The sequence below is a fragment of the Caretta caretta genome, chromosome 6 (genome assembly GCF_965140235.1).
Source record: "Caretta caretta isolate rCarCar2 chromosome 6, rCarCar1.hap1, whole genome shotgun sequence".
Lineage (NCBI taxonomy): Eukaryota > Metazoa > Chordata > Testudines > Cheloniidae > Caretta > Caretta caretta.
Window position 1 is genome coordinate 45,014,213 of NC_134211.1, and position 26,247 is coordinate 45,040,459.

Consider the following 26,247-nt stretch of genomic DNA (forward strand, 5'->3'; position numbering starts at 1 on the left):
TTTAATAATTCTATTCAAAATACACATGTGGGAAGACATTGGACTGTAGACTTAGAGATGGAGAACACCTGTTAAATTATTTGTTCTGGGTCTGTACAGCATCTAGCACAATAAGGTTCTGCTCCATGACTAGGACTCCTATGTGCACGGTAATACAAATAATGTATAATAATTATAATAGTAATAGGTAGTCCATCTCCCTGCAAACTCACTATCTGTTTATATAGCTATCAAACTGACACTACATTTGATCTTAGCCAAAAAAAAATTCCCCTTTTATTTTTAAGCATGATAATCATGCAGTTTTCTGTATTAGAATAGATTTTTTCAAAGATAATTGGGTTACACTAAGGAGTGAGCCCAGGTGAAAGTTGGCTCTAACCTAGCAAAACTCACCAAATCATTAGTTACTGATAGATCTTCAAGATCTTTATCTTCTCCATATAAATTAAAGCGTACTTTGCATGACAGCAGGAAACATGCAGGATAGTATTAATTGGGAGATCTAAAACAACCACTGTAATACAAGTTAACATGATAGTGAAGATCAGCGATTGTAATACATGTTAAAGTGGTGATTCAAAAAGATGCTCACCCAGAACAACACTGTAGTTCCTGAGATGCAGAACCGTACAGCCTGGCTAGTTAGAGGCAAATAAGGCTCCATCTCCTGCAACAGTCAAGCAAGCACAGCACAGTTCACAATCCACATACATATTTGGACCCCAAGCAGCACACAATGCCTGGAACAGCTGTGTGAAAGCAAACATCCTATGAAAATCATTTTAACCCCTTTTATTCTGAAGAATGTATGTTGCATGGTTTGCGTGTGGTAGCAAAGAAATCAGAAGTGAAGAGGCCAATAAACAGTATCAATAATAAAGCCAATAACCAGGATAATAACCAATAGGTTAAACAAAATCAGTCACAGTGCCTGAAGGACGATTGTGTTTGCTTCCTCCAATTAACAGTATTTGATTTTGAGAACAAGAGAGAATTACTGCTTTAGTTCCAAGTCAGTTGTAATACAGCTCTGGCTTCAAAATTTCATGACTATTTTCAGTTTTTCAAGTCAAGGTTTCTTACAATAAATGTTTACTTAGATGTACTAAGTTGTTCCACACAGCCACAAAGCATTTTACCCCACTTCTTCAAATCCTTTTTTTCAGTTGAAGAAATGGTTAAGTTTATTAGTTGCCAATCTAACTGCACTATCATGCAGCTATATCTTACCCAAAAGATTATTCCCATATAGCACAAGAACAGTTTCCCATTTTCATGTAAAGTCCTCTTTTTAGCAACCATTTCTAACTCCTAAAATATCAGATCAGATGGATTAACAAGGGCTAATACCAAGGGCAGAGAAATTAGTACAGCACATATGATCTGTTAATTATGTTACTTACGCATGGTCACTGAAAAAGTTATACAGGTCAAAGGTGTGAAAAAATCACAGCTACATTGATTAAGGGTCTGAAAAAACCACAGCCCTGACTGACATCGCTAGGCCAACAAATCTCCAATGTAGACACAGGTCTATTGATGGAAGACAGCTCCCACTGACATAGATAATTTCAATCAGGGAGGTGGTGTTTCTACACTTACAGAAAGAAACATTCCATGGTATAGGCTGCATCTACAGTACAAAGCTATCCCGCTGGTATAGAATCATACGGTTAGAAGAGATCACAAGGGTCATCTAATCATATAGTCTCCATAGCGTGGAACTCTCTAGGACAGGGGTGGGCAAACTCTTTGGCCCTAGGGCCACATCTGGGTTTGGAAATTGTATGGCAGGCCATGAATGCTCACAAAATTGGGGGTTTGGGTGCCGGAGGGGATGAGGGCTCCAGCTGGGGGTGCGGGCTCTGGGGTGGAGCCAGAAACAAAGAGTTCAGGGTTCAGGAGGGGCTCCGGGCTAGGGCAGGGGGTTGGAGTGTGGGGGCTCCAGCTAGGGGTGCAGGCTCTGGGGTGGGGCTGGGGATGAGGGGTTGGGGGTGCAGGAGGGTGCTCTAGGCTGAGACCGAGGGGTTTGGCGGGTAGGAGGGGGATCAGGGCTGGGGATTGGAGTGTGGGAGGGAGTCAGGGGGTGCAGGCTCCGGAGGGCTCTTATCTCAAGCAGCTCCCGGAAGCAGCAGCACATCCCCCCTCCGGCACATACTCGGAGTGCAGGCAGGCAGCTCTGCGTGCTGCCCCATCCACAGGTGCCGCCCCTGCAGCTCCTATTGGCCACGGTTCCAGGCCAATAGGAGCTGCGGGGGCAGCGGCAATGTGCGGAGCCCCCGGCTTCCCCTGTGCATAGGAGCCGGAGGGGGGAGAGACATGACTGTCTAAAATGTACTTAAACTTTTATCAATGAATAATTCTGAGCACTCTTGCAGCTTGATTGCCATAAGTTATATTCAGTGATAATATACAATAAAAGGCTTCCTCCTTAACGGAATTATAAAAACAACTGAAGTTAATGTGAGATGTATACAAATATTCGAGGATTTATTTAGGCCCATAATATGCGGTTCAAGTATTTCTGACAAGGTATACACTATTTTGTTTTAGGAATGACTGTCTCCGAACTATTTTAGGCTATTTGACACATAGTTCGTTTCCTACTTAAGAACTGATGCTGTATAGTGACCAAGCCTTAAAATTTCTGGGCCAAATTCTCCTTCATTTGCACATATACTGAAGCCAGTGAAAGAAGAATTTGACCTGCTATGAACTAGTTGAGTATTTTCACCATCAACTATTGTGATGCTAACTCAGCAGAAATAGCAAACAAGGTGAAGATTACTTTCTCACAATGGGTAATTTCTGCATCAGTGTATCCAGTGAGGGGCAAAGACCTTGAATCATTGCAAGTAGTGATGAGAAATTGGTTTTACAATTGATGCAAAGCTAGCCTCAGTACTCTGTAAATGCAGTGAACTGTATCTATATTACCTTTTCAGTTTGCAAAATTAATCTGTTTGAAACCAATGTCCCTTCACACTTTCAGTATCACACACTAGATAATGAAAGGAAATTAAGCTACAGTGTGGCTAACCCGTATAGTTTTCTATGGCTGAGCAATGACAGGGATTGCTACAAAAGCCTCTGAAAATCTGCAAAGATAACAAATGCTCTCTGTCATAAAGAAAAGGATCACAAGGTAACTGAGGTTTTAATGGCAACTGTCAACACATGCTCAAAGAAAAAAAAACAGCTGTGGATTGATTTCTTGTTCTGTCTTATGTTTCATGTTTGAGACAAGAAAATACATTGATGGCCAACTCCTGATCTCCTGTACAAAGACAAAATAAACCATTTTGCACAGGGGTCCACCATGCTTTTGGGGGCGATGGAATACTTTCTGAGTCCAGTGGCACCAGCAAAACTGCTCCAGATATTCTGCAACTATAGCTTATATGTAACTGTATAAGCATCTATGTTTGCTTCACCTTCCATGACCCAACACTGGGATTTTAGGCCAGTAGATGTACACAATCACTGCCCACTAGTCATGCCCTTAGTTCCCTGTCCAAAACCCACTATGCTTTGCCATGGACAGTGAGGCTGCAGCTCTGCAAGACACAAGAGTTATATGACTTTCCCATAGCCTTTCCTCCCTACATAGTAGAACCACAGTGGTTCTGCTGCCTTGTGGGTACTGTGGAGCTATACAAGAAGGGAAAGTATTTAGCTCTAAGCACAGGCAGGGACACAGGTCAACATTATTATTAAACAGGCAGATGTTCCTTTCCAATTAGTTTGATCCAGTAGTCAAAAACAGGTACTTGCCTGAAATGTTCTTTTGATCAATCTAAAAACAAAACCTCCACAGAGCTACACCCATGGTCTTGTGCTCTAGCAGTCATGCTGTGTGATCTTCAGAGATATTTATCTCACTGTTGGAGTGCATATCACACTGAGGCATAAAAATGACCATGGTGCCCTGGCATAAGCAGAAAAACTCTCAGTGAGAAAAAAAGATCAATGTATATTTCTCCTAAAAAGTAGGGAGGCTTGAAGGGAAGGGCCATGTTGTTCATGTAACAGTATGCTGTTTTAACAGCCATGGCTAAATTGAAATTTTTCTGCTGAATAATGTGTTACTTTCATGTATCTATTTGCACGACTGGTAAAAAGGAACTATTTAAAACATAGTTCCAGGGACAAAGAGTGTGACGGAAACTGTCCACTTTAAGATGACAGAGGCTATTCCAGAATGCAAGAAATCTCAATCATATATTCTAGAAACTTGCAAATTAACACCTGCTTAAAAAATTTTATAATGGAAAAACTAAAAAGCACATACTATCTAACTGCATCCCTAATTAAACTTCAGACTCATATCAAGGGCCTCCACAAGGCTTACTTCCCCAGCACTTAACACAAGCAAGTTTAGCTATCAGAGGACAAACACACCACCAACTTTTTTTGCATCTTGTTTGTGTGAGGAGTTATTTGTCTTGCACTGCATTCTGCAATGAAGACAACAAATGTGTTTTCTTTCATTTGGAAAAAGTATAGGTTTGTTTCAACTGGAAATAGAAAGGAGGGATACTTCAGTTTGTGCTGTATCATTATTTCTGTATTCAGCATTCCTTTAAGTAAACAAAAATGTCTACTGCACGGAAACCCGAAAGCCAGTATGACTTTTGCTATCTCTGCGCAGCAGACTTTTCCTCTTCTCTACCTAGTACTTTCCATTGCTTTGCAGCATTCCTTATCATGCAGACAGCAAACATCTGTTGAATGGTCATTTCTCCTTAGCTACATTGTGTGTGTGTATTGTGACCGGCTCAGGCCAGATGGCTACAGGAGAGTGAGGTATTAGAAGGCAGATATATTAGTCCCAGATTAAGCAGGTCCATTTTCCCTGGGTAAGGTACCAGGGGCAGTTCCAGAACAAGAAGGAACTTGCTGGAACAAATTCAGGCAGGCAGGCTAATTAGGACACCTGGAGCCAATTAAGAACCTGCTAGAATCTATTAGGGCAGGCTGGCTAATCAGGGCACCTGAGTTTAAAAAGGACCTCACTTCAGTTTGTGGTGTGTGTGTGTGTGTGTGTGTGAGAGGAGCTGAGACTGAGAAGGGGTCCTGCTGGAGGACTGAGGAGTACAAGCATTATCAGACACCAGGAGGAAGGTCCTATGGTGAGGATAAAGAAGGTGTTGGGAGGAGGCCATGGGGAAGTAGCCCAGGGAGTTGTAGCTGTTGCACAGCTGTTCCAGGAGGCACTCTAGACAACTGCATTCCACAGGGCCCTGGGCTGGAAACCGGAGTAGAGGGCGGGCCTGGGTTCCCAACTCCTGATCAGACACAAGAGGAGTTCACCTGGACTGTGGGTTCCACCAGAGGGAAGGGTCTCTGACCTGTTCCCTGACCCACATGGTGGATCAGCAGAGACTATGGGGATTGTTCTCCTTCCCTTTTCCCATGCTGGCCAGTGATGAGGTTAGCTGAGTGAATGGCAGGTTTGAGCCACTAGCAAAAGTGGCCAAACTGAGGGCTGCCATGAACCTCTGAGGCGAGCAAATCTGCCAATAAGCGCAGGACCCACCAAGGCACAGGAGGAACTTTGTCACAATGTCTCTCTCTCTCTGTGCATATATATAGTCATATTACATTCATGTGAAGAGTGAAAATTTCAGTACTTACCATGCAGCTACCTGCTGCAAGAAAATAATAAATGACAAATTATGGGGCCAGATTCTGCCCTAGTTTAAACCTGATGTGTTTCTATTGTGTTCAATGAGATTGCACGGGGTCTGGGCTGACTGAATTTAGTCCTATAAAGTTCTATATGCCAAACTCTCTACTCCCAGACATAGGGCTTGTTGAAAAAAATTTCATCTACAAAATCATTCTGATGACATACAAGGAAAATAATTTTACCAAGTGTTTGCAACATCTTTTTGATGCTCTCTATATATCTTGGTTCTTCTATAACCATCATCACCATAATGTCGGAGTGCTTATCCATTTTTCAACCAGCTGTCAGACATGACCGTAAATGAGAGAATTTCACTGACTTGAGTGGATTTACTCCAGATTGCTCCTGGTATAACAGACAGCAGAATGTGCCTCATTGCTTTGTGTAGCACAGTACCTGAAAGTCTGCTTTGCCCTCATACAAATGGTTCACTGCCACCATAGTGTCACAGATCTTTACTCAGCAATTAGATACTACCTAGTTCCTAAGACAGAAGTATCACATTACAAAAAAGTGTTAGTATGGAATTTTAGCATAAAGTTTTATTCTTTTAGGTGTCCTCTCAACAGACATCTTCACACACTGAGCATTTTTTTTAAATTACCTGAGTCACTGGATTTTTTTTTTTGTGGGTACATTTGGCTTCATATTCTGGCCTCAGCTGGAGCTGTTGCTGTTCCTCTTCAAAATCAACCAAATCCCATTCATATTTGAGTCTAGCTTGTCGCCGCTTCCAAAACTCCAAGAAAAGTGTTACTATAAGTGAAAAGTGTCAAATAAGCCCTGTTATGAAAAGTGAACTGACAGGTAGGTTCTAGATACCATCCACATTAAACAACCCTTCTCTCCTGTGTCTCACGATTGCTATTCTATTACTTCTTCTCTCAATGTGATTTGCCTGATGTTCATTCAGTGTATCAGCCACACAAGAAAGCTCCCTGCCAAGAACATGAATTAGATATATTTATTGGTAAATTGAAGTGTAAATGTGAGTACAGCGCAGGATGATGAACTAGCAAGCCCTCATGACCACACTAGATAAGACACACACATTTTATTACAACGATTTGTTAAAACCCAAGCAGCTACACAGAACTAACAGATAAGCTGGGATATTTCAGATCAGGCTGTTGGGTACGAGAATCTATTATGGAAACATCTTTACTATAGATAAGCAGAACGGTTTTTCAGTAGAATGCTTTCCAAAGCTTTACATGAAGCATCAGATGCTCTTTTGAGGGTTCTTTTGATAAGATGGCGTTTTGAAGATACTGAGCTTTTGATGTTTCTCAGAAAGTCAAGGGAGAGCCTGGCTTAAGAACTTTCTTTTTTGAAATAGCAGTGTGTAGAGGCTTGTGTGCATATTTATATAAAAAAATGATGAGGCCTTCTACAAACTGATCTAAAATGCTGTAAACTTCTGGTAATCTGAAATGTCTGTATCTGAGTTGGTAAGAGTTTGTGGGTTAAACACACACAAGAAAGAGAGTTTATGTTGTAGTGCTCTGTAAACCTTGGTAGAGCATTCTGGAAATACAAACTTATTTATGCCATTCAAGGGATAATGTTTAAAAGTAAGAAAGATCTTGAAGAACACAGGCTTAAAAATCTATTCATTCTGAAATTTCCTGAAAGATCCCAGTGTAAAAGATGGTGCCTAGATGCTAAGATGATAAATAGACATATGATAGACAGACCTTTGTGGGATAATGGAAACTCTGTAATATGGTTATTTCTGGTGGGCTAAGACATTGGATACATTCTTTCATGCTTTAGTCACCCAAACAGGAAAGAAGGTTCTTCATTAATTAAGGTAAAGAATAGGAAATAATAAGCATGCTCTCACAGACATTTACAAAGATGCATATGAAATTTAACAAAAGAACAACCATCAAAGTCAATAGAATTTTGTATCTAAAATGGATATGTTAAATGGTAACAAAGACAAATACATGCTCACAGGAAGTCTCATCATAGAGAAGACAACTCAGTTAAATACATCTGCCTTCTGCATCTTCAAAATACACTCATTGTCTGATTTCTCTAGTGCAAAAGTGGGACAATGTACGGGTCCTGGTCCTAAGGCTACCTATAATAATGCATTCTTTGAGCCTATGTACTACTTTCTGCTTGTGGCAGCCATCAATCAGAAGTAGAAGAAATTTGCTTCATAGGGTCAGAAAGAGAAACTTTATTGCAAGGATTAGGAGAAAAGAGAAAACACAGTCTGAACTGTATAAAACCTGCTGTCATGTAGGGAAGAAACTAGCGATGTGTTCACTACAAATTAGGTTATTAAAAGAAAATTAATAATTGTAACATTAAGAGTGACTTGCAGATAAACAATTCTGCAAAAACACAGTCTTTTAATTGCATTGCAGCAGGTGTGTAGGTTGTTTAAGGCACTAGGTTATGTTTTCTGTAAAGAGCAATTCCTCCACAAGTTTAAATTATTTTTATTCTTTGATGGGGTAAATATTTCTAGATTTAAGGAAAAACAAAATGGCTTTCCCAATGTCCCTGAAAGGTTTAGTCAAGATCTCCCCATTGCTTTAATTAACTTTGTTATCAAATATACTCACCCCATATGCCCATGAAAATTGCAAAAAAAAGTGTTGCCACGTTATCAAACAAATGGGAGTACTGTAACAGAAACACACAGGGACAGGACAATTCAGTGACAGAACAGTTTTAAATAAAGCAGAACATGACAAATAAATAATTGCAGAGTTGGATACAGACCTTTGAGGATTCACATGTGGTGTTTAGCTTCCAGTACTCACAATTCCCATCACAAAGAGGACACATGATGATCTCTCCTCCAATCGCAGTGGCACAGATTTCTTTGCTGAGGAGAAGAAGATGGTTTTACATTTTCTTCAGAAGCTCAATATTACATTTCTTTTGGAAAAAGATCAAAGCTTCACTTGTTCAAACTTAAGTGTTTTTAGCTTTGCTGATGATGTGTGAAGGTTACATCCACTGATACAACTGTAACAGGGTCAGAGAAACCTCCAGGAAAAACCCAGTTGCTCCTGGAAATGGAGTTGGTGATTCACTTGGTGCCATGATTCCCTCTGTGTCAGTACTGAATCAGTACTTCAGCATTCTGTTTGGGAGGCACTGTGCTGGATGTGCAGTCTTTCAGATGAGATATAAACAAAGGTTCTTTCTAATCTGGTCACTAAAGATCTCATTGCACTTTTTGTAACTTCAACTTGCTTCTTATTTTTACTTCCTGTTCTATATTGTTGTGCAGTGTTGCTGTATGATGTTAAGCAGCTTCCATTTTTTAATCATAAGCAGCTGTATTGCAGGGCTAGGTGAAGTGACCTGTGTGTATACTTTTTAATGACCATTTAAGTCTGAATGTGCATAGGGATCTTTCAGGAAGAATGTAGGATATTATGACTATAACACAAGTCTCAAACTGGCATAATTCAGCAGAACAGGGCACACAGGTACCCATTCCTGAATGTACTTTTTAGCTACACACGTCAGAGACCAAACCAAACTTGGAATGTCCACTACATGTGAAGTCTGATTCATCTCTGATGGGGCATGTTCTCTGCATTGCTCCTGGACATTTTGGGAAATTATTCACCATTGTTGGCCCTCTGAAGCAGGCAAAAATAGCTTTCACTACAAGATGGATCAAAACTGGAGGGTCTAAGGAAACAATGAACAGGTGATACATAAACAATCTTTATGGGAGAGAAGCTTAAGCAGGCAGAAATGGCAGTATCCTGAGGACCCTACCAGCCACAGCGTTGCCCAAATACTAGCAGAGAGAAAACCCTTTGCCAAATTAAAACAAAAATTTCAACTTCCAACTATATGTTAGATTTTACTGTACAGTGGACAGTTGTGCTCTATTTGTGCAACCCCATTTAAGCCACTGGTGGTTGTCGGGGCGTAACAGAGTAGAATTTTCCCCCCTGCTTAAAAACATTTTATGTTTGCTGCTTTTCTATAATGAGCAAAACTGCATTCTTTAGTTGGCTTTGTATTTTCAGAATAATTCTAACTTGTGATTTTTTTTTGGTAAATGTTAATGCAAATTATGACTTCTACATATACAAAAAATACTGAGCATAAGCAGTTATGAAAATGTGATACTCCAAAAACACAGTATGCAACTAGACGTTTTAAAACTATAATCCTGATTTTTAACAAACTAGGTAAAGATATCTCTTTCAATGTAATTTTGGCAGTTGCACTCACCTGCTCATATTTTCATCCATTGTAAACCAACCATACAGAAAACAGATTAAGCCAACCACTGCTGCGAAGAACAGCATTTCTGTGTAGAAACCCAGCCAGGCAAAATAGATTCCAATCTTCTCTCCATAGTACTTCCTGCACACAAAGAATACAATTGGGTAGGGAAACACAGGAAGACTGCAAATCGCAAAACTGGCAAGACCCAAGCAAAACTAAAGACAATGGGACAACTTCTGACCTCACCTAATAGTAAATCCAATGATTTATGCTGTATAAATGAGATCTGAATCTAGACCATAAATGAGAGTTACACATGTTGAACAAGCACAAGATGGACCTTATTTAGGGAAAAGATGAAGCTACCCCTTGTTTTCCCTTCCAGGAATACCTTGCTTAAGGAACTCTTTCCTCCACTCTCAATATAATGAAAATGCAGATTTACCTGTGTTATGCACCAAAAGGGGATAGTAGAGTATAAAATCTAACGGTTCACAATGGCTCCAAATGGATCATTTTAAAAGAACTCAATATTTATCATAACAAAAGCAACAAGGTGTGTTACTAAAGGAACAAATGGATTAAGGAGACACTGACTGAATCTCAGACAGGTTTATGCTAGGTTTTAGGCTTAATTAGAGTTAAGTTTCAGGTTCAGATTCAATGTGCCAAAATCTCATTGACCGTTCTTGAAACATTTCTATCTTAAGTGGTGAAAGAGATCAACTGATTTTACAAAATACCTGATACTCCTCAAATTTTTTTTCTGCATCTGATGCAGATCTGGAAAATTGGCCTTTCTACATTCAGCTGGTTTGAATGGCTTTGGATCTGAAGTAAAGAGTTTTGCCTGTCTCTAATAAAACATACATTGTGTACTCTCAGAGACGTGCCTGTTTAGGCACCTGTTTTTCTTCAAACATTAGAAAGGAATAAAAAAATCCCCAGGAGGAACAAATCACAAATGAATGCAGTGAAAACCAATGAATTGTGGCCACATGCAATGAACACTTCACAGCCCATACCTTACCTAATGAGATCCAAAGGCTGCTCCTTGTAAAACCGTAAAAACCTAGCCCATTCCATATACAATGTGTATCTCTCATTGTCACAGTGTGGATCATTTGCCTTCTTCCAGTATTGGCACTGTGTGGATGTACACAGATTAGAGGAGAGACAAAGAAACTCATCAGAAGACTAACACATTACACTAAAATATGCAAATCTGAACAGCAACACATCCTGGGTGAGTTTTAGGGCCACCTAAAATTACTTGGTGCTCAACATCATAACTCATCCCTAGAATAGCCCTTTCAACACACAATATTTTAAAACATATGTACCCACAGACCACTTGTCAACATGAAAGGCCTGCATATGTCAGACGAAAATTGCACTGATATAGCTATTTAGTGTAAACTCTTAATGTAGGGATGCCGCACTCTCGGAAAATGGGCCTTTCACTTCTGATTTCTTCTAGTAAGTTACTGTAGTAAGTTGTACTAGTACAAGCCATGTTTTCCATTGGTATAGCCTGTCTACATTAGGAGGTTGCAGTGGTGAAGCTACATCAGTGCAAATTTTCCTGATGTAGATGAAGCCCCAAACAATTCCCACCTCATGAAACAAACTCAAGTCCAAATCCCTTGTAGGTCAGAATCAGGTTCTTTTGATAAATTCCATAATCAAGGGCCTTCCACTGAGAGATGCAAAGATATACACATAACACAAAGTAAAGCTATTTTCTGTTTCTTCAGAGATTGTTATACTGTGTTTATCACTGCAGTTTCTGTGGCTATAATGCAAACATCCACTAAAATAAGACTGCCACACTAATTCACTTCAATGGTAGGCTGTACTTTCACAGACTTTCCTATTGTATGACAGAATGCTAGGAAGAAGAGTTTTCTGATCATTTCAGCTTCCTATGAAATGAATAGGATGGAAGTACTGGAATGTTGTCAATTCTCCTGTTTTTATTGCATTTCTTAAAATGCATTTCTTTCCCAGCTCCTGGAGTCACATGACTATAGGTATGTCTACATTCTGAGTTGGATGTGTAATTCCCAGCTCGAGGAGAAATACCTGCACTAGATATAATTGAGCTAGTTCACTAAAAATAGAGTGTAGCTACATGGTTTAAGTGGTGGGAGCAGCTAGCTGCCCTGAGTACAATCCCATCCAAGACTCTAGGTACACACTTGGGGCAGCTAGCCCCTCTTGGGGCTCACACCTCCACAGCTATACTCTATTTGCAGTGGCAATGTCTCCCCCTTGAGCTGGGAATCACACCTCCAGCTCTAGACATTCCCTTATTGAGAATTTCTGCTTCTGTTTTTTTTTTTTAAAGTCCTCATTGTTTGTTCAGAAAAAGCATGTAAATATGACCGAAGGGCACCCCGCAGGTTCAAAGATCAGAAAGTAAGTTAAAAAGAACCCCAAATATTATATTTTAAATAGCTCATGATTTTTAAGTCAATATCATTATTCTGGGAGCCTCACTCAATTTTCAAACTCTTGAGGTTGCTAATACTGGTATTGTGTGGAAAGGCATCAAAATTGTATTTTGGCACCACCGCTGTTATTGATTATTATTTGTTTCTGATGTTGCCCACAATGTAATTGCTGCTTGCCAAGCATATTAATGGCACAGGTCCTACCCTGCCAAGCTTAAAATCTGAAAACCACCAGAAAACTTCCCATTCACCCAAGTAGCTGGCATCATTCCTTTCAACAGAAGTTTCTGGTTTTCAGAGTATTTCTTTGTCAGATTTATGGTGTGACAGAAACTTATCAAAGGATTGTCAAAAAATAAACAAGTGATTTAAAATGCCACTAGGCATCAGAGGTTTCAGAGTAGCAGCCATGTTAGTCTGTATCCCCAAAAAGAACAGGAGTACTTGTGGCACCTTAGAGACTAACAAATTTATTAGAGCATAAGCTTTCATGGGCTACAGCCCTCAAATAATTATTAAAAAACAAATAAGGAATTAGATTAGAGCCTCACAAAAACAGTAAATTAAAAATGCTACTCGGAGGTAAACTTCCACTGTAATACACTGGTATTTAGTAGCATAGGTCCCTCCTGTTTACACTAATAGGGGCTGCAGGGCTATATGCAGGTATTCCATGTTTAAAGCATACCTTGAAGAAGTCGTTCTCAACCCATGGCCGGCCGCGCACACAGCTGCAGCCCATGTCACATCCTCAGGGTCATACAGGTAGCATATATATTGTGTGGATGCAGCCCACATAACACACAGAAAGCTGCATATGTAAATAGGTTGAGAAACACTGCCCTAAAGCAAAACAGAGAAAGCTACCATCCTTACAGACTTTACAATACTGACAGTATGCCACCAGAGGGCATCCTGATGTGGAGAAATGCCCGCACAAAACTGTAGGCCAAATTTATCCCTGGTGTAACTACTCCAGTGGCATTTTATACCACATATAGATATGACCCACAGGGCTCAGCTAAAAATGTTATTCATTTCCTTGTTTTCATCTGTCTTTGTAATATGTTACTATAATAATTTATCTCAAAATGTAAAATAAAAACATCTATAAAATGCATTGCAGTGTAAGTCACAATACTGAATTCTGTGACTGAAACACTTAGGTAAACCCAATACACTTGAGCATATGGAAAAGCACTGTAGTGCATACAGAAACAGCATAACAGGGCTGGCAGATATTCCTTGTACATCACAGCGCAGGAGATCAGATAATAAATAAAAGCTGAAGGGGTTGGGGACCAAATACATTTCAACTGAAAACAGTAATATTGCAGCAGGCAAAGCAAATGAGGGAGGAAAGCTGGACTGTGATATATCTTTGGGAATGCAAAGCTAAAATACTTACATCATGGAGAGGGTAAGCAGCTGTGTAGGTGCCATTACTTAACAATCTTTTAATCCCAAACTTTTTCTTCCCTTCTTCTGTTCCATAGGGGCACCGTGTTAGAATATAGTACACCTAATATGCAAACACAGAGAGTTTACTCCTCTTCTTCAATAATATGGTTTAATACCACACTCTACTGATGGATGATGGAGCACTGCTGATGGGACTGTCCAATCCCCCTCAAAGGTAATGTATTGCAGTAACTGCAATATAGGGGAAATTCAAGGATCCTCAAGGCTCCAGCTGGAACAAGGATGCCCCAGCTGCCCCACTGAGAACTGGTTTCTCAAATGCAATCTGTACTTAGAAAGATACATAGACATCAGATTTTATCACATAACATCCAGATTTCAGAGTAACAGCCGTGTTAGTCTGTATTTGCAAAAAGAATATAACATCCAGAGTTACTGTACCATACAGCAGCAAAGTAATCGACCATCTGTAGATTCAGAACTCAAATGGCTGTCTCAGCTTACTGTTTGATATGTGACCACACACATCCCCAGTCACCCACCCACCCACAGGCCTATGTTACATTCTGCATGCACATGTAAACAGATGGGTTGAGATACGTACTATTCTGTTTCTCATGGATGGTGAGAAGAAGGTGCTCTCATTCTCAATGAGGTAGAGCTCCTGCCTACTTTTGCTGAAGGGTGCCGTGAAGTAGTCTGGTTCAGGGTGCATCACCTTCTCCGGTAGCCTAAACGGTCCAAGCATACAATCCAATGGGTTCTCTGCAGTAGAGGGAATATCATTTTCCTTGATGGGCACTTTAATGTTCAGCACTTCAGCATATGTGATCAGAACCTCCCATGGGGCATGGATCTTCACAAAATAAGTTTTGCCATCTTCAGATTCCTGTACAAGAAGAGTTAAGCCTGAGGTCAAACTGAGGTGGGGTGGTTTTTTTTAGATTAAAATCAAGTGAGAGGGTATCCAAAACTTTTCTCTCTTTGTTCTTTTATTATCTTAAAGGCTTACATTGATTCTAAAAAAATAGGAGGAAAAATTTCCCTCCGCCAGAAAGCTTGTATGATTGATGGTAGTGGGTATCTGTCCTCTTTGCACTGATTAGAAGCTTATGAGGAAATTTCAAACTGCATCAAACTTGCACATTAAAGGTCAAATTTTCCAGCCTACTTAAAGGCCACAGAAGACACTGAATGCATTGGAAATGGTGTGGTTCTACAGAGCAGGCTATTCAGGGTATAGAAAACCCACACAGTAGTCAAAACTCCCTGCATGCAACGGTGTTGTGCCATCTCCCAAGCAGAGATGGCAGTTTTAGGATTGGTCTACTGAAACTGCTGGTGTGTAGACCATGGAATCCACAAGTGTGCAGATTTCCCTGCAAAACACCCTGTAAATCAGCAGTCATGGAAGCATGCAACCCTGTTACTTGCAGCAGAGGCTAAGGAATGATTCCCGCAACACACATCCCTAAGAATTTCTCTGCACATAGTATATGTGAGGGTCCGACTCTAAAACAGTAATATTTAACCACTGGCTTACTGGAGCCCCATCTCTGGGTCTCATGGAGTCTGTTGGTTTTGTCAGAAGTTATTTTGCTCCACCTATTCTCAAGTACAGCAAGGATAATGTTGATCAGAGAAACACTCCCTCCGCTGTCCAAATCATATGAGGCAGAAAAGTAACACTAAACAAATGGACACAACTGCCACGCCAAGCCTTTCCCCATCCTGATCCTAATCCCCCACAGGATATGAGTAATTCCCATTGACTTCAATAGGTGTTACTGGTATGCTGTGCGGAGGGGCTGGAGGGAGAATCTGGCCCAATCAGAAGTTCCTTTTTACACTGGTCTCCCTGTGTAAATGAACTCACAGTTCAGTTATTTTGGGACCATTTCCTTTTCATTACTGAGTAAAACACAATCACTTCCTCCTGAAGCATAACAGTTCCCTTCTCTCAGTGCTTAAAATATTTATCAAGAAAAATTGCTCCTATATTAGCCTATTTAACTTCAGTTTCATAGTTTGAAGTACTGAAATCCCTTAGGGTATGTCTACACTACGGAATAAGGTCGAATTTATAGAAGTCGGTTTTTTAGAAATCGGTTTTATAAATTCGAGTGTGTGTGTCCCCACAGAAAATGCTCTAAGTGCATTAAGTGCATTAACTCGGCGGAGCGCTTCCACAGTACCGAGGCAAGCGTCGACTTCCGGAGCGTTGCACTGTGGGTAGCTATCCCACAGTTCCCGCAGTCTCCGCTGCCCATTGGAATTCTGGGTTGAGATCCCAATGCCTGATGGGGCTAAAACATTGTCGCGGGTGGTTCTGGGTACATATCGTCAGCCTCCCGTTCCCTCCCTCCCCCCGTGAAAGCAAGGGCAGACAATCATTTCGCGCCTTTTTTCCTGAGTTACCTGTGCAGACGCCATACCACAGCAAGCATGGAGCCCGCTCAGGTAACCGTCACCCTATGTCTCCTGGGTGCTGGCAGACGCGGTACGGCTTTGCTGCACAGTAGCAGTAACCCCTTGCCTTCTGGCAGCAGACGGTGCAATACGACTGGTAGTCGTCCTCATCGTGTCCGAGGTGCTCCTGGCCGCGTCGGCTGGGAGCGCCTGGGCAGACATGGGCGCAGGGACTACATTTGGAGTGACTTGACCAGGTCATTCTCTTTAGTCCTGCAGTCAGTCCTATTGAACCGTCTTATGGTGAGCAGGCAGGCGATACGGACTGCTAGCAGTCGTACTGTACCATCTTCTGCCAGGCAGGCAAGAGATGAGGATTGCTAGCAGTCGTATTGCACCATCTTCTGCCAGGCAGGCAAGAGATGGGGATGGCTAGCAGGCGTACTGTACCATCTTCTGCCGAGCAGCCATGAGATGTGGATGGCATGCAGTCCTTCTGCACCGTCTGCTGCCAGCCAAAGATGTAAAAGATAGATGGAGTGGGTCAAAACAAGAAATAGACCAGATTTGTTTTGTACTCATTTGCCTCCTCCCCTGTCTAGGGGACTCATTCCTCTAGGTCACACTGCAGTCACTCACAGAGAAGGTGCAGCGAGGTAAATCTAGCCATGTATCAATCAGAGGCCAGGCTAACCTCCTTGTTCCAATAACAACGATAACTTAGGTGCACCATTTCTTATTGGAACCCTCCGTGCAGTCCTGCCTGAAATACTCCTTGATGTACAGGCACCCCCTTTGTTGATTTTAGCTCCCTGAAGCCAACCCTGTAAGCCGTGTCGTCAGTCGCCCCTCCCTCCGTCAGAGCAACGGCAGACAATCGTTCCGCGCCTTTTTTCTGTGCGGACGCCATACCACGGCAAGCATGGAGCCCGCTCAGCTCACTTTGGCAATTAGGAGCACATTAACCACCACACGCATTATTCAGCAGTATATGCAGCACCAGAACATGGCAACGCGATACCGGGCGAGGAGGCGACGTCAGCGCGGTCCCGTGAGTGATCAGGACATGGACACAGATTTCTCTGAAAGCATGGGCCCTGACAATGCATGCATCATGGTGCTAATGGGGCAGGTTCATGCTGTGGAACGCCGATTCTGGGCTCGGGAAACAAGCACAGACTGGTGGGACCGCATAGTGTTGCAGGTCTGGGACGATTCCCAGTGGCTACGAAACTTTCGCATGCGTAAGGGCACTTTCATGGAACTTTGTGACTTGCTTTCCCCTGTCCTGAAGCGCATGAATACCAAGATGAGAGCAGCCCTCACAGTTGAGAAGCGAGTGGCGATAGCCCTGTGGAAGCTTGCAACGCCAGACAGCTACCGGTCAGTTGGGAATCAATTTGGAGTGGGCAAATCTACTGTGGGGGCTGCTGTGATGCAAGTAGCCCACGCAATCAAAGATCTGCTGATATCAAGGGTAGTGACCCTGGGAAATGTGCAGGTCATAGTGGATGGCTTTGCTGCAATGGGATTCCCTAACTGTGGTGGGGCTATAGACGGAACCCATATCCCTATCTTGGCACCGGAGCACCAAGCCGCCGAGTACATAAACCGCAAGGGGTACTTTTCGATAGTGCTGCAAGCTCTGGTGGATCACAAGGGACGTTTCACCAACATCAACGTGGGATGGCCGGGAAAGGTGCATGATGCTCGCATCTTCAGGAACTCTGGTCTGTTTCAAAAGCTGCAGGAAGGGACTTTATTCCCAGACCAGAAAATAACTGTTGGGGATGTTGAAATGCCTATATGTATCCTTGGGGACCCAGCCTACCCCTTAATGCCATGGCTCATGAAGCCGTACACAGGCAGCCTGGACAGTAGTCAGGAGCTGTTCAACTACAGGCTGAGCAAGTGCAGAATGGTGGTAGAATGTGCATTTGGACGTTTAAAGGCGCGCTGGCGCAGTTTATTGACTCGCTTAGACCTCAGCGAAACCAATATTCCCACTGTTATTACTGCTTGCTGTGTGCTCCACAATATCTGTGAGAGTAAGGGGGAGACGTTTATGGCGGGGTGGGAGGTTGAGGCAAATCGCCTGGCTGCTGGTTACGCGCAGCCAGACACCAGGGCGGTTAGAAGAGCACAGGAGGGCGCGGTACGCATCAGAGAAGCTTTGAAAAACAGTTTCATGACTGGCCAGGCTACAGTGTGAAAGTTCTGTTTGTTTCTCCTTGATGAACCCCCCCGCCCCTTGGTTCACTCTACTTCCCTGTAAGCTAACCACCCTCCCCTCCTCCCTTTAATCATTGCTTGCAGAGCCAATAAAGTCATTGCTGCTTCACAGTCATGCATTCGTTATTCATTCATCACACAAATAGGGGGATGACTACCAAGGTAGCCCAGGAGGGGTGGTGGAGGAGGGAAGGAAAATGCCACACAGCACTTTAAGCACAGCACTTTAAAAGTTTACAACTTTAAAATTTATTGAATGACAGCCTTCTTTTTTTTGGGCAATCCTCTGTGGGGGAATGGCTGGTTGGCCGGAGGCCTCCCCACCGTGTTCTTGGGCGTCTGGGTGTGGAGGCTATGGAACTTGGGGAGGAGGGCGGTTGGTTACAGAGGGGCTGCAGTGGCAGTCTGTGCTCCAGCTGCCTTTGCTGCAGCTCAACCATACACTGGAGCATACTGGTTTGGTCCTGCAGCAGCCTCAGCATTGAATCCTGCCTCCTCTCATCACGCTGCCGCCACATTTGAGCTTCAGCCCTGTCTTCAGCCCGCCACTTACTCTCTTCAGCCCGCCACTTACTCTCTTCAGCCCTCCACCTCTCCTCCCGGTCATTTTGTGCTTTCCTGCACTCTGACATTATTTGCCTCCACGCATTCGTCTGTGCTCTGTCAGTGTGGGAGGACAGCATGAGCTCGGAGAACATTTCATCGCGAGTGCGTTTTTTTTTCTTTCTAAGCTTCACTAGCCTCTGGGAAGGAGAAGATCCTGTGATCATTGAAACACATGCAGCTGGTGGAGAAAAAAAAAGGGACAGCGGTATTTAAAAAGACACATTTTATAAAACAGTGGCTACACTCTTTCAGGGTAAACCTTGAAAGTTAACATTACATACATAGCACATGTGCTTTCGTTACAAGGTCGCATTTTGCCTCCTCCCACCGCGTGAACGGATTTTGGTTGAATGCCAGCAAACATACACTGCAATGCTTTGTTCTACAGTGATTCCCCAGTACGTGTTGCTGGCCTGGAGTGGTAAAGTGTCCTACCATGAAGGACGAAATAAGGCTGCCCTCCCCAGAAACCTTTTGCAAAGGCAGAACCGCAAATGCCAGGGCAAAGTAATCCTTTCACATGCTTGCTTTTAAACCATGTATAGCATTTTAAAAGGTACACTCACCAGAGGTCCCTTCTCCGCCTGCTGAGTCCAGGAGGCAGCCTTGGGTGGGTTCGGGGGGTACTGGCTCCAGGTCTAGGGTGAGAAACAGTTCCTGGCTGTCGGGAAAACCGGTTTCTCCGCTTGCTTGCTGTGAGCTATCTACAACCTCCTCATCATCATCTTCTTCGTCCCCAAAACCTACTTCTGTATTGCCTCCATCTCCATTGAAGGAGTCAAACAACACGGCTGGGGTAGTGGTGGCTGAACCCCCTAAAATGGCATGCAGCTCATCATAGAAGCGGCATGTTTGGGGCTCTGACCCAGAGCGGCCGTTCGCCTCTCTGGTTTTCTGGTAGGCTTGCCTCAGCTCCTTCAGTTTCACGCGGCACTGCTTCGGGTCCCTGTTATGGCCTCTGTCCTTCATGCCCTGGGAGATTTTCAGAAAGGTTTTGGCATTTCGAAAACTGGAACGGAGTTCTGATAGCACGGATTCCTCTCCCCAAACAGCGATCAGATCCCGTACCTCCCGTTCGGTCCATGCTGGAGCTCTTTTGCGATTCTGGGACTCCATCATGGTCACCTCTGCTGATGAGCTCTGCATGGTCACCTGCAGCTTGCCACGCTGGCCAAACAGGAAATGAGATTCAAAAGTTCGCGGTTCTTTTCCTGTCTACCTGGCCAGTGCATCTGAGTTGAGAGCGCTGTCCAGAGCGGTCAGAATGGAGCACTCTGGGATAGCTCCCGGAGGCCAATACCATCGAATTGTGTCCACAGTACCCCAAATTCGAGCCGGCAACGTCGATTTAAGCGCTAATCCACTTGTCAGGGGTGGAGTAAGGAAATCGATTTTAAGAGCCCTTTAAGTCGAAATAAAGGGCTTCATTGTGTGGACGGGTGCAGGTTTAAATCGATTTAACGCTGCTAAATTCGATCTAAAGTCCTAGTGTAGACCAGGGCTTAGAACCACTGATACAATGGTGGATAAAATCTTGTCAGAACAGACCAACCAATGTATTCTCTAGCAATCTGAAAATTCAGGTATTTCGACCTAATTTGCTCTGTATGACGAGAACACTGAGTTTTTTTTTTACCTTTTTGTCTTCTGTTTCTAATTCCAGACCAGCCTTTTGTAGATTCTTCTCAAATTCTCGCCTTCTTTCCTGAGGATAAATAAAGAGACTTTACCAAAAAAAATGAAGCGGAGGCAGTTTTTACTTCATCTGTCAAAAACTTTAACCCTCCCTGTATCCCTGTGTATAGGGTCTGATCTTGTACCCATCAAAGTCAATATGAGTTTTGTCATTGCCTAAATAGGAGCAAGGTTGGATGCCAAAGAGTAATTTTTTCAAAATTCTACTTTGTTGCCTTTTAATCACCAATCTCTTTCAAAGTTGCTGTCACAGAGTAGCTGGTCCCTGTGTATTGACTCAGACTAGCTCCCCAGACCAGAGTAGGTAAGCCCAATCCAGCCAATTAAAGAGAGCTGGGCTACACCTGGGCCTATAAATGCACTGTTAGTGGGCAACTGGGAGAGATGGATTGTGACAGCCAAACTGGAGTGGTGGGTCCTTGGAGCAAGGGGCTCAGGAAAGCAGCCCTGGGGGCTGTTGCTCTAAGAAGGGAGCACTGACAGACTGGTAAACTGCCAGAAGCAGGAGAACTAGAGACTCCTGGAAGGGGTGACCGTGAGGCTAAGGAATGAATTAAGACTGTTTTTTGGTTTGTTTGTTAACCTGTTGAGCAAATAAACCTCCTTGCAAAAGACTGAGCATGGCACTACATGCTTTGGAGCAAAGGAGAAGCATGGCCCTGGTGACAGTCGCTAATTGCACTACATCCTGGATTTATCATTTAAACTAAATAAGCAATACCAATCTTGCTTCCTTTAGAAATTGCTGGCAACACTCTTACTGCTTTCAAGATCAGGCCTACAATTAGATGTATTTTTTTTAACTGAATAGATATTTCTACACAATACTTTTGGGCCATTCATCAAAACATTAATTTTCAACCAAATTTCCTTTAGACATAACTATTTCTGTATGAAGGCAATTTGTAAAGCAAGAATTCCATAGAACACAAAGAAATGCAGGATACTCCTTTTGCATTTGACTGTGTGTCAATGGGGATCCCATGTCTTATGGTACTATATGCTAAATAGATCAGTATGTTTACTGATCACAGTAGCCTTGTACTCTCCTCTGAAACACCAAGTGTTGTGCCAGATGGACTACCAGCCCGATCCAGTATGGCAAGTCCTATGTTCCTAGAAACTGATTTCCTATTGAGACAAAATATATCTTCCTTCTATGACTTTTATGATTTGGTTAATTACTCTTTTTATAAAAAGAAAAGGAGTACTTGTGGCATCTTAGAGACTAACCAATTTATTTGAGCATAAGCTTTCGTGAGCTACAGCTCACTTCATCGGATGCATCCGGCATGCATCCGATGAAGTGAACTATAGCTCACGAAAGCTTATGCTCAAATAAATTGGTTAGTCTCTAAGATGCCACAAGTACTCCTTTTCTTTTTGCGAATACAGACTAACACGGCTGCTACTCTGAAACCTACTCTTTTTATGTATTGAGCTGGAATCATTTTGACTTTTACATTTTCTCTGTCTCCCATGCGAGCATAGCACAGACACAGAATTGTAGTTCACTGAGTTGATGGTCCGATCAACACAAAACAATGCAACTGAAAAGGTGAGATAGCACAACAGCCATTACATTCAGGTGGCTTATCTAAAAATGATGCCATGTTATGGGGCAGGTACTCAGCTAAATAGAGCACAGGGGAGACTGTCAGTCCCTGAGTCTCAGCCCTACATACAGTTTAGAGCAGGCTGGGGTCTGCTTTAATTTTGCAACAGCCAGCAACAACTCCTCACTCTCCCTAGCCCCTGCATTAGAACCTGTGGGAAGAGGAGAATTAGGAGCCAACTCTGCTGGTTCTATGCCCACTGGGGACTCAAACATATTGGCAAAATCATCAGCAGGAAAGTTACGGACAGTCTCTTCATCCTTTGTGCTGCTCAGGAGGTTCAGGTATACAGAGGACCAGAGAGTCCAGCCCTAAGTGACACATGCATATATTTTATATAAAATACCCCATGAAATAAACTGTAGTACCATAGGATAAATGAAATTATTATGCTCCATTGATCACCTCACCAGCCCTCTGTCCACTAATTCATCTTCTCTGAAACTTATTCTGGTATTTTGTACTCCTCCAAAGTTTCAAATAAACCATCTTAATTTTTTTTATTTTTAAAAAAATGTCAACTTGCCGGGGAAAATTTTCCTTCTCTTGCAAGTATGGAATTTCCCCAAAAAGTCCCCTGTCCCAGGCTTAGGATGGGCAATATTTTTTCTAGACATAAAAATGTCACAATTTAAAAATTCATTATCTCATAATCCTGCAGGACTATAAATGGGGACCCATATTATTGCCTCTACTATAGACTCTTTGTGTCATCCCAGAACCACAGAGGAATAGTAAAACTAATTTATACAATTACACTAGCTTTACACCACCACTATTGTTGGATCATATTAAAGAAGTTCTGTATTAAAATCACAAATGAGTTTGATTCCCCATAGTTTAAATTCCAGGGTATTACTAATTAAGAGGACTCTTGGTTTTTGGTACTGTTTCTCTCCCTCTATGTGTGAAACTTGCAAGCTGCTAATTGTGTTAGTACATTCTAAGACAGAGTCTGTTCTCAAAGCAATTCACACAGAGAGAGACTCAAAGCAATACTCTGTAACAACAGAAACAGCACCCAGAGACTCCCCACCATTTTGTTGTATTAACAATTGTGATTAAAATAGAGATAGAGGATGTATGGATGCTTGGTGTGGATAATAACTGAATGATCAGGGGGGTGCCTGCCTAAGAATCCAGTGTCCATCGGCTGAAGAAGGCGTCAAGTGGAAATAACCAGAGGACCCCCGGAGGGCAGACTGGAATCCACCCAACAGCCTCAAGAATGGGAGAACCAAAGAACAAGATAACATCTAGCAGCCCGGAGCCGTCAGGAATGTGACATCTGCTGATTGATTCAGCAACAGCATGATGAGGCAATTCCCATAGACTGGCATAGGAAGAAACCCCTATAAAAATGGACTCTAGAAAGTGAGAACTTTGGGGGGTCTGATTCTGCAAACCAACTTCCAGGACCATCAGATGTGCATCTGACAAGGCCCTGCTCCCTCCTCATGTCCAGGCCACCTGGCCAGTGGCTTGGCATGAGCAACTCTAAGGCTGGTAACTATGATAACAACCTTGCAGAACCTGTGTGTGTGTGTATGAATGAATGTGTGAATAAATATGAAATTGAATGGAATGTTATAGCTATAACTAACTGCTTACTATGATTCTTTCTGTATTCACAATAAATGTGGTATTTTGCCGTTTCGCCTTTAATAAGATCCTGCTGGTTTTTATTTTATTGGTATAACACTATGGCATCCCCAGGACTGACAGGCAGAGGTGAAAAAATAACTTAAAAATTCTCTTAAGTGTTTCTAACAGATATTTTCTGGAGCACATGCAGCATATACAGGATACGTGACAGTGTGAGGGTGGGATAAACTAAAATCAGCACTCAGGGAATGACCTACAAAACTCACTGCCAGCTTTGCTTCTCATGGTCAAGATGTAGCCATCCCGCATCTATGCTAATACGACTTTCATTTCAAACCACACCATCGTGTATTCCCTATACACACTGAAGTGATTCAGTATGAATATACTGCCTAAAGTGGACTTAGATCTGAAAACATATTTGAGAAGATTACCTAAATTAGACCCAAAGTCCAATGGGAACAGGGGAACTAATGCAGGTTTAATATCAGACATAAATAACGTATGATATTACATTCTCATATATTCTCAGTTATCTAAGAAAGATAAACACATATTATAAAGATAAATCCATCTCTTGATAACAATGCTGTTTGTTAGTAACAATAATCAGTAAATAAAAAAGGGTAATAGAGTAAAATTAATTTTTAAACTTTACAGCACATTATCCCTTATGATAAATTTTAAAAAGCTACTCTTGAGCAACAGATTGTTATGCTGAAAAAGTTTGGTGTGTGGTAGAACATCCACTTCTGTCTCGACTGAAGTCCATCTGTGCAATTTTGGGCCCTAAGAAAAATTACAAACATTCTTATATCAAAAAAATAATGAAATATGTGACCAAATTCTGTGTTAATCTAAGCCTCATGCAACCCCATTAACTTAATTGAAGTTGCACAGGGCATAAGTCAATGTAGAATTTGGCCCTCAGTTAGGAATTTAGGGGCTTGATGTTATGAAGTGCTGAGCATCTTCAGTTCCCAATAGGGTGTTCAGTACTTTGCTGAATGTGCTCAGCACTTGGCAGGATCAGATCCATAAATACAAAAAGGTCAGTCCTCTATATATTATGCTCCTGAAACTCCCACTGAGGCGACTTGAATTTTGAGTGTGAAAGGAATGCAGGTCCAAGACCTACATTTTGGAAATGTATTTACTTTTTCTACTTTAAAAAGGTAATAAAATGTTACGTTTAATAGTAATCTCCAAGTGATAATGCAGAGAAGGCCAGATTGTGTTTATCTGTTTATAGTCATGCACTGTGGAATAGGACAGAGTAAGGATCTGCCCTTGCACAGCCGATATTAACGCTACCCAGAACGTAGCTCACAGTGTTTAGGGGTTCGCAGGAGTTTCACATCAATGGCTCTTCCCTAGAGCAAATGGGCAAAAACTGGGCAGGCAGTGGGTGAAACTATAGTTCTGTCCCTTCAGGCTAGCCCTTGGAGACAGGGAGATTCTGCACCCCATAAAATGGTGTGATAAATTATTCCCCATATGAGAGCTCCCAGAGGCACAAAGTTTGCGGTGCTCCCCATGGGGTGGTAAAGAGCACGCTCTAGTCCAGTGGTTTTCAGCCTGTGGCATGCAGACCCCTGGGGGTCCACAGACCATGTGTAACATTTCCAAAGGGGTCCTCCTCTGCATTTGACATTTTTTAGGGGTCCACAAATGAAAAAAGTTTGAAAACCACTGCTCTAGGCCCAAATAAATAGGTCTAGTCAGAATTTTAAAAAAAACAAATGTAGCACTTTTTAATCAATAAAATCAGTAAATATGTGTGTATAAAAATAAAACAGCAGTGAGATCAGTCAGAAAAATAAACACTATCTGTCAGAGATAATGACTAGAAATATAAAGTAAATTGCTGAACATACAACATAATTTAGACTTCTGTTAACCAAAAGCTTTATGGCTAGGATTCAGTCATGTGGCTTATTTAACAGTCAAGTACAATACACAGAAAAACAGTTTACTGCACAGATTATTTTGATTTGAATCTTTTGCATTTAAATTTTTCCATTCCCCTGTGAATAAAAGTTATATACAGCTATATGTACGAGATAGTGGGTTTCTGTTTTGCACTTCAAATAAATACACTGAAATCCCATTAATAAGCTCATTTGCATTAAAGTGAAAAAGGTAATGCAATCAATCAGTAACTTTATGGATTTCCCCTAAAATACCAATTATTTTTTAAATCTCTCTTTTCACATGTGCTAGATCATTGGGAACCTGTAATGAATACAGTAAGGCTGTGATGAATATAAATCACTAATAGATTTCTTAA

The 26,247-nt window shown here is 42.1% G+C and overlaps 1 protein-coding gene across 4 annotated transcripts in view; it reads right to left on the reverse strand.

Moving 5' to 3' along the window:
- ANO5 (anoctamin 5) overlaps positions 1 to 26,247 on the reverse strand; it is a 105,442-nt gene that overhangs the window by 20,121 nt on the left and 59,074 nt on the right. For all 4 annotated transcript variants that reach the window (XM_075129470.1, XM_075129469.1, XM_075129467.1 and 1 more), the window contains 9 exons: positions 20,678 to 20,746; positions 14,399 to 14,683; positions 13,781 to 13,894; positions 10,947 to 11,062; positions 9,920 to 10,054; positions 8,438 to 8,543; positions 8,278 to 8,338; positions 6,300 to 6,451; positions 596 to 670 (listed from right to left, as the gene is read on the reverse strand). In XM_075129470.1, coding sequence (XP_074985571.1) covers positions 596 to 670; positions 6,300 to 6,451; positions 8,278 to 8,338; positions 8,438 to 8,543; positions 9,920 to 10,054; positions 10,947 to 11,062; positions 13,781 to 13,894; positions 14,399 to 14,683; positions 20,678 to 20,746 — 1,113 coding nt within the window. The remainder of the gene's footprint in view (positions 1 to 595; positions 671 to 6,299; positions 6,452 to 8,277; positions 8,339 to 8,437; positions 8,544 to 9,919; positions 10,055 to 10,946; positions 11,063 to 13,780; positions 13,895 to 14,398; positions 14,684 to 20,677; positions 20,747 to 26,247) is intronic.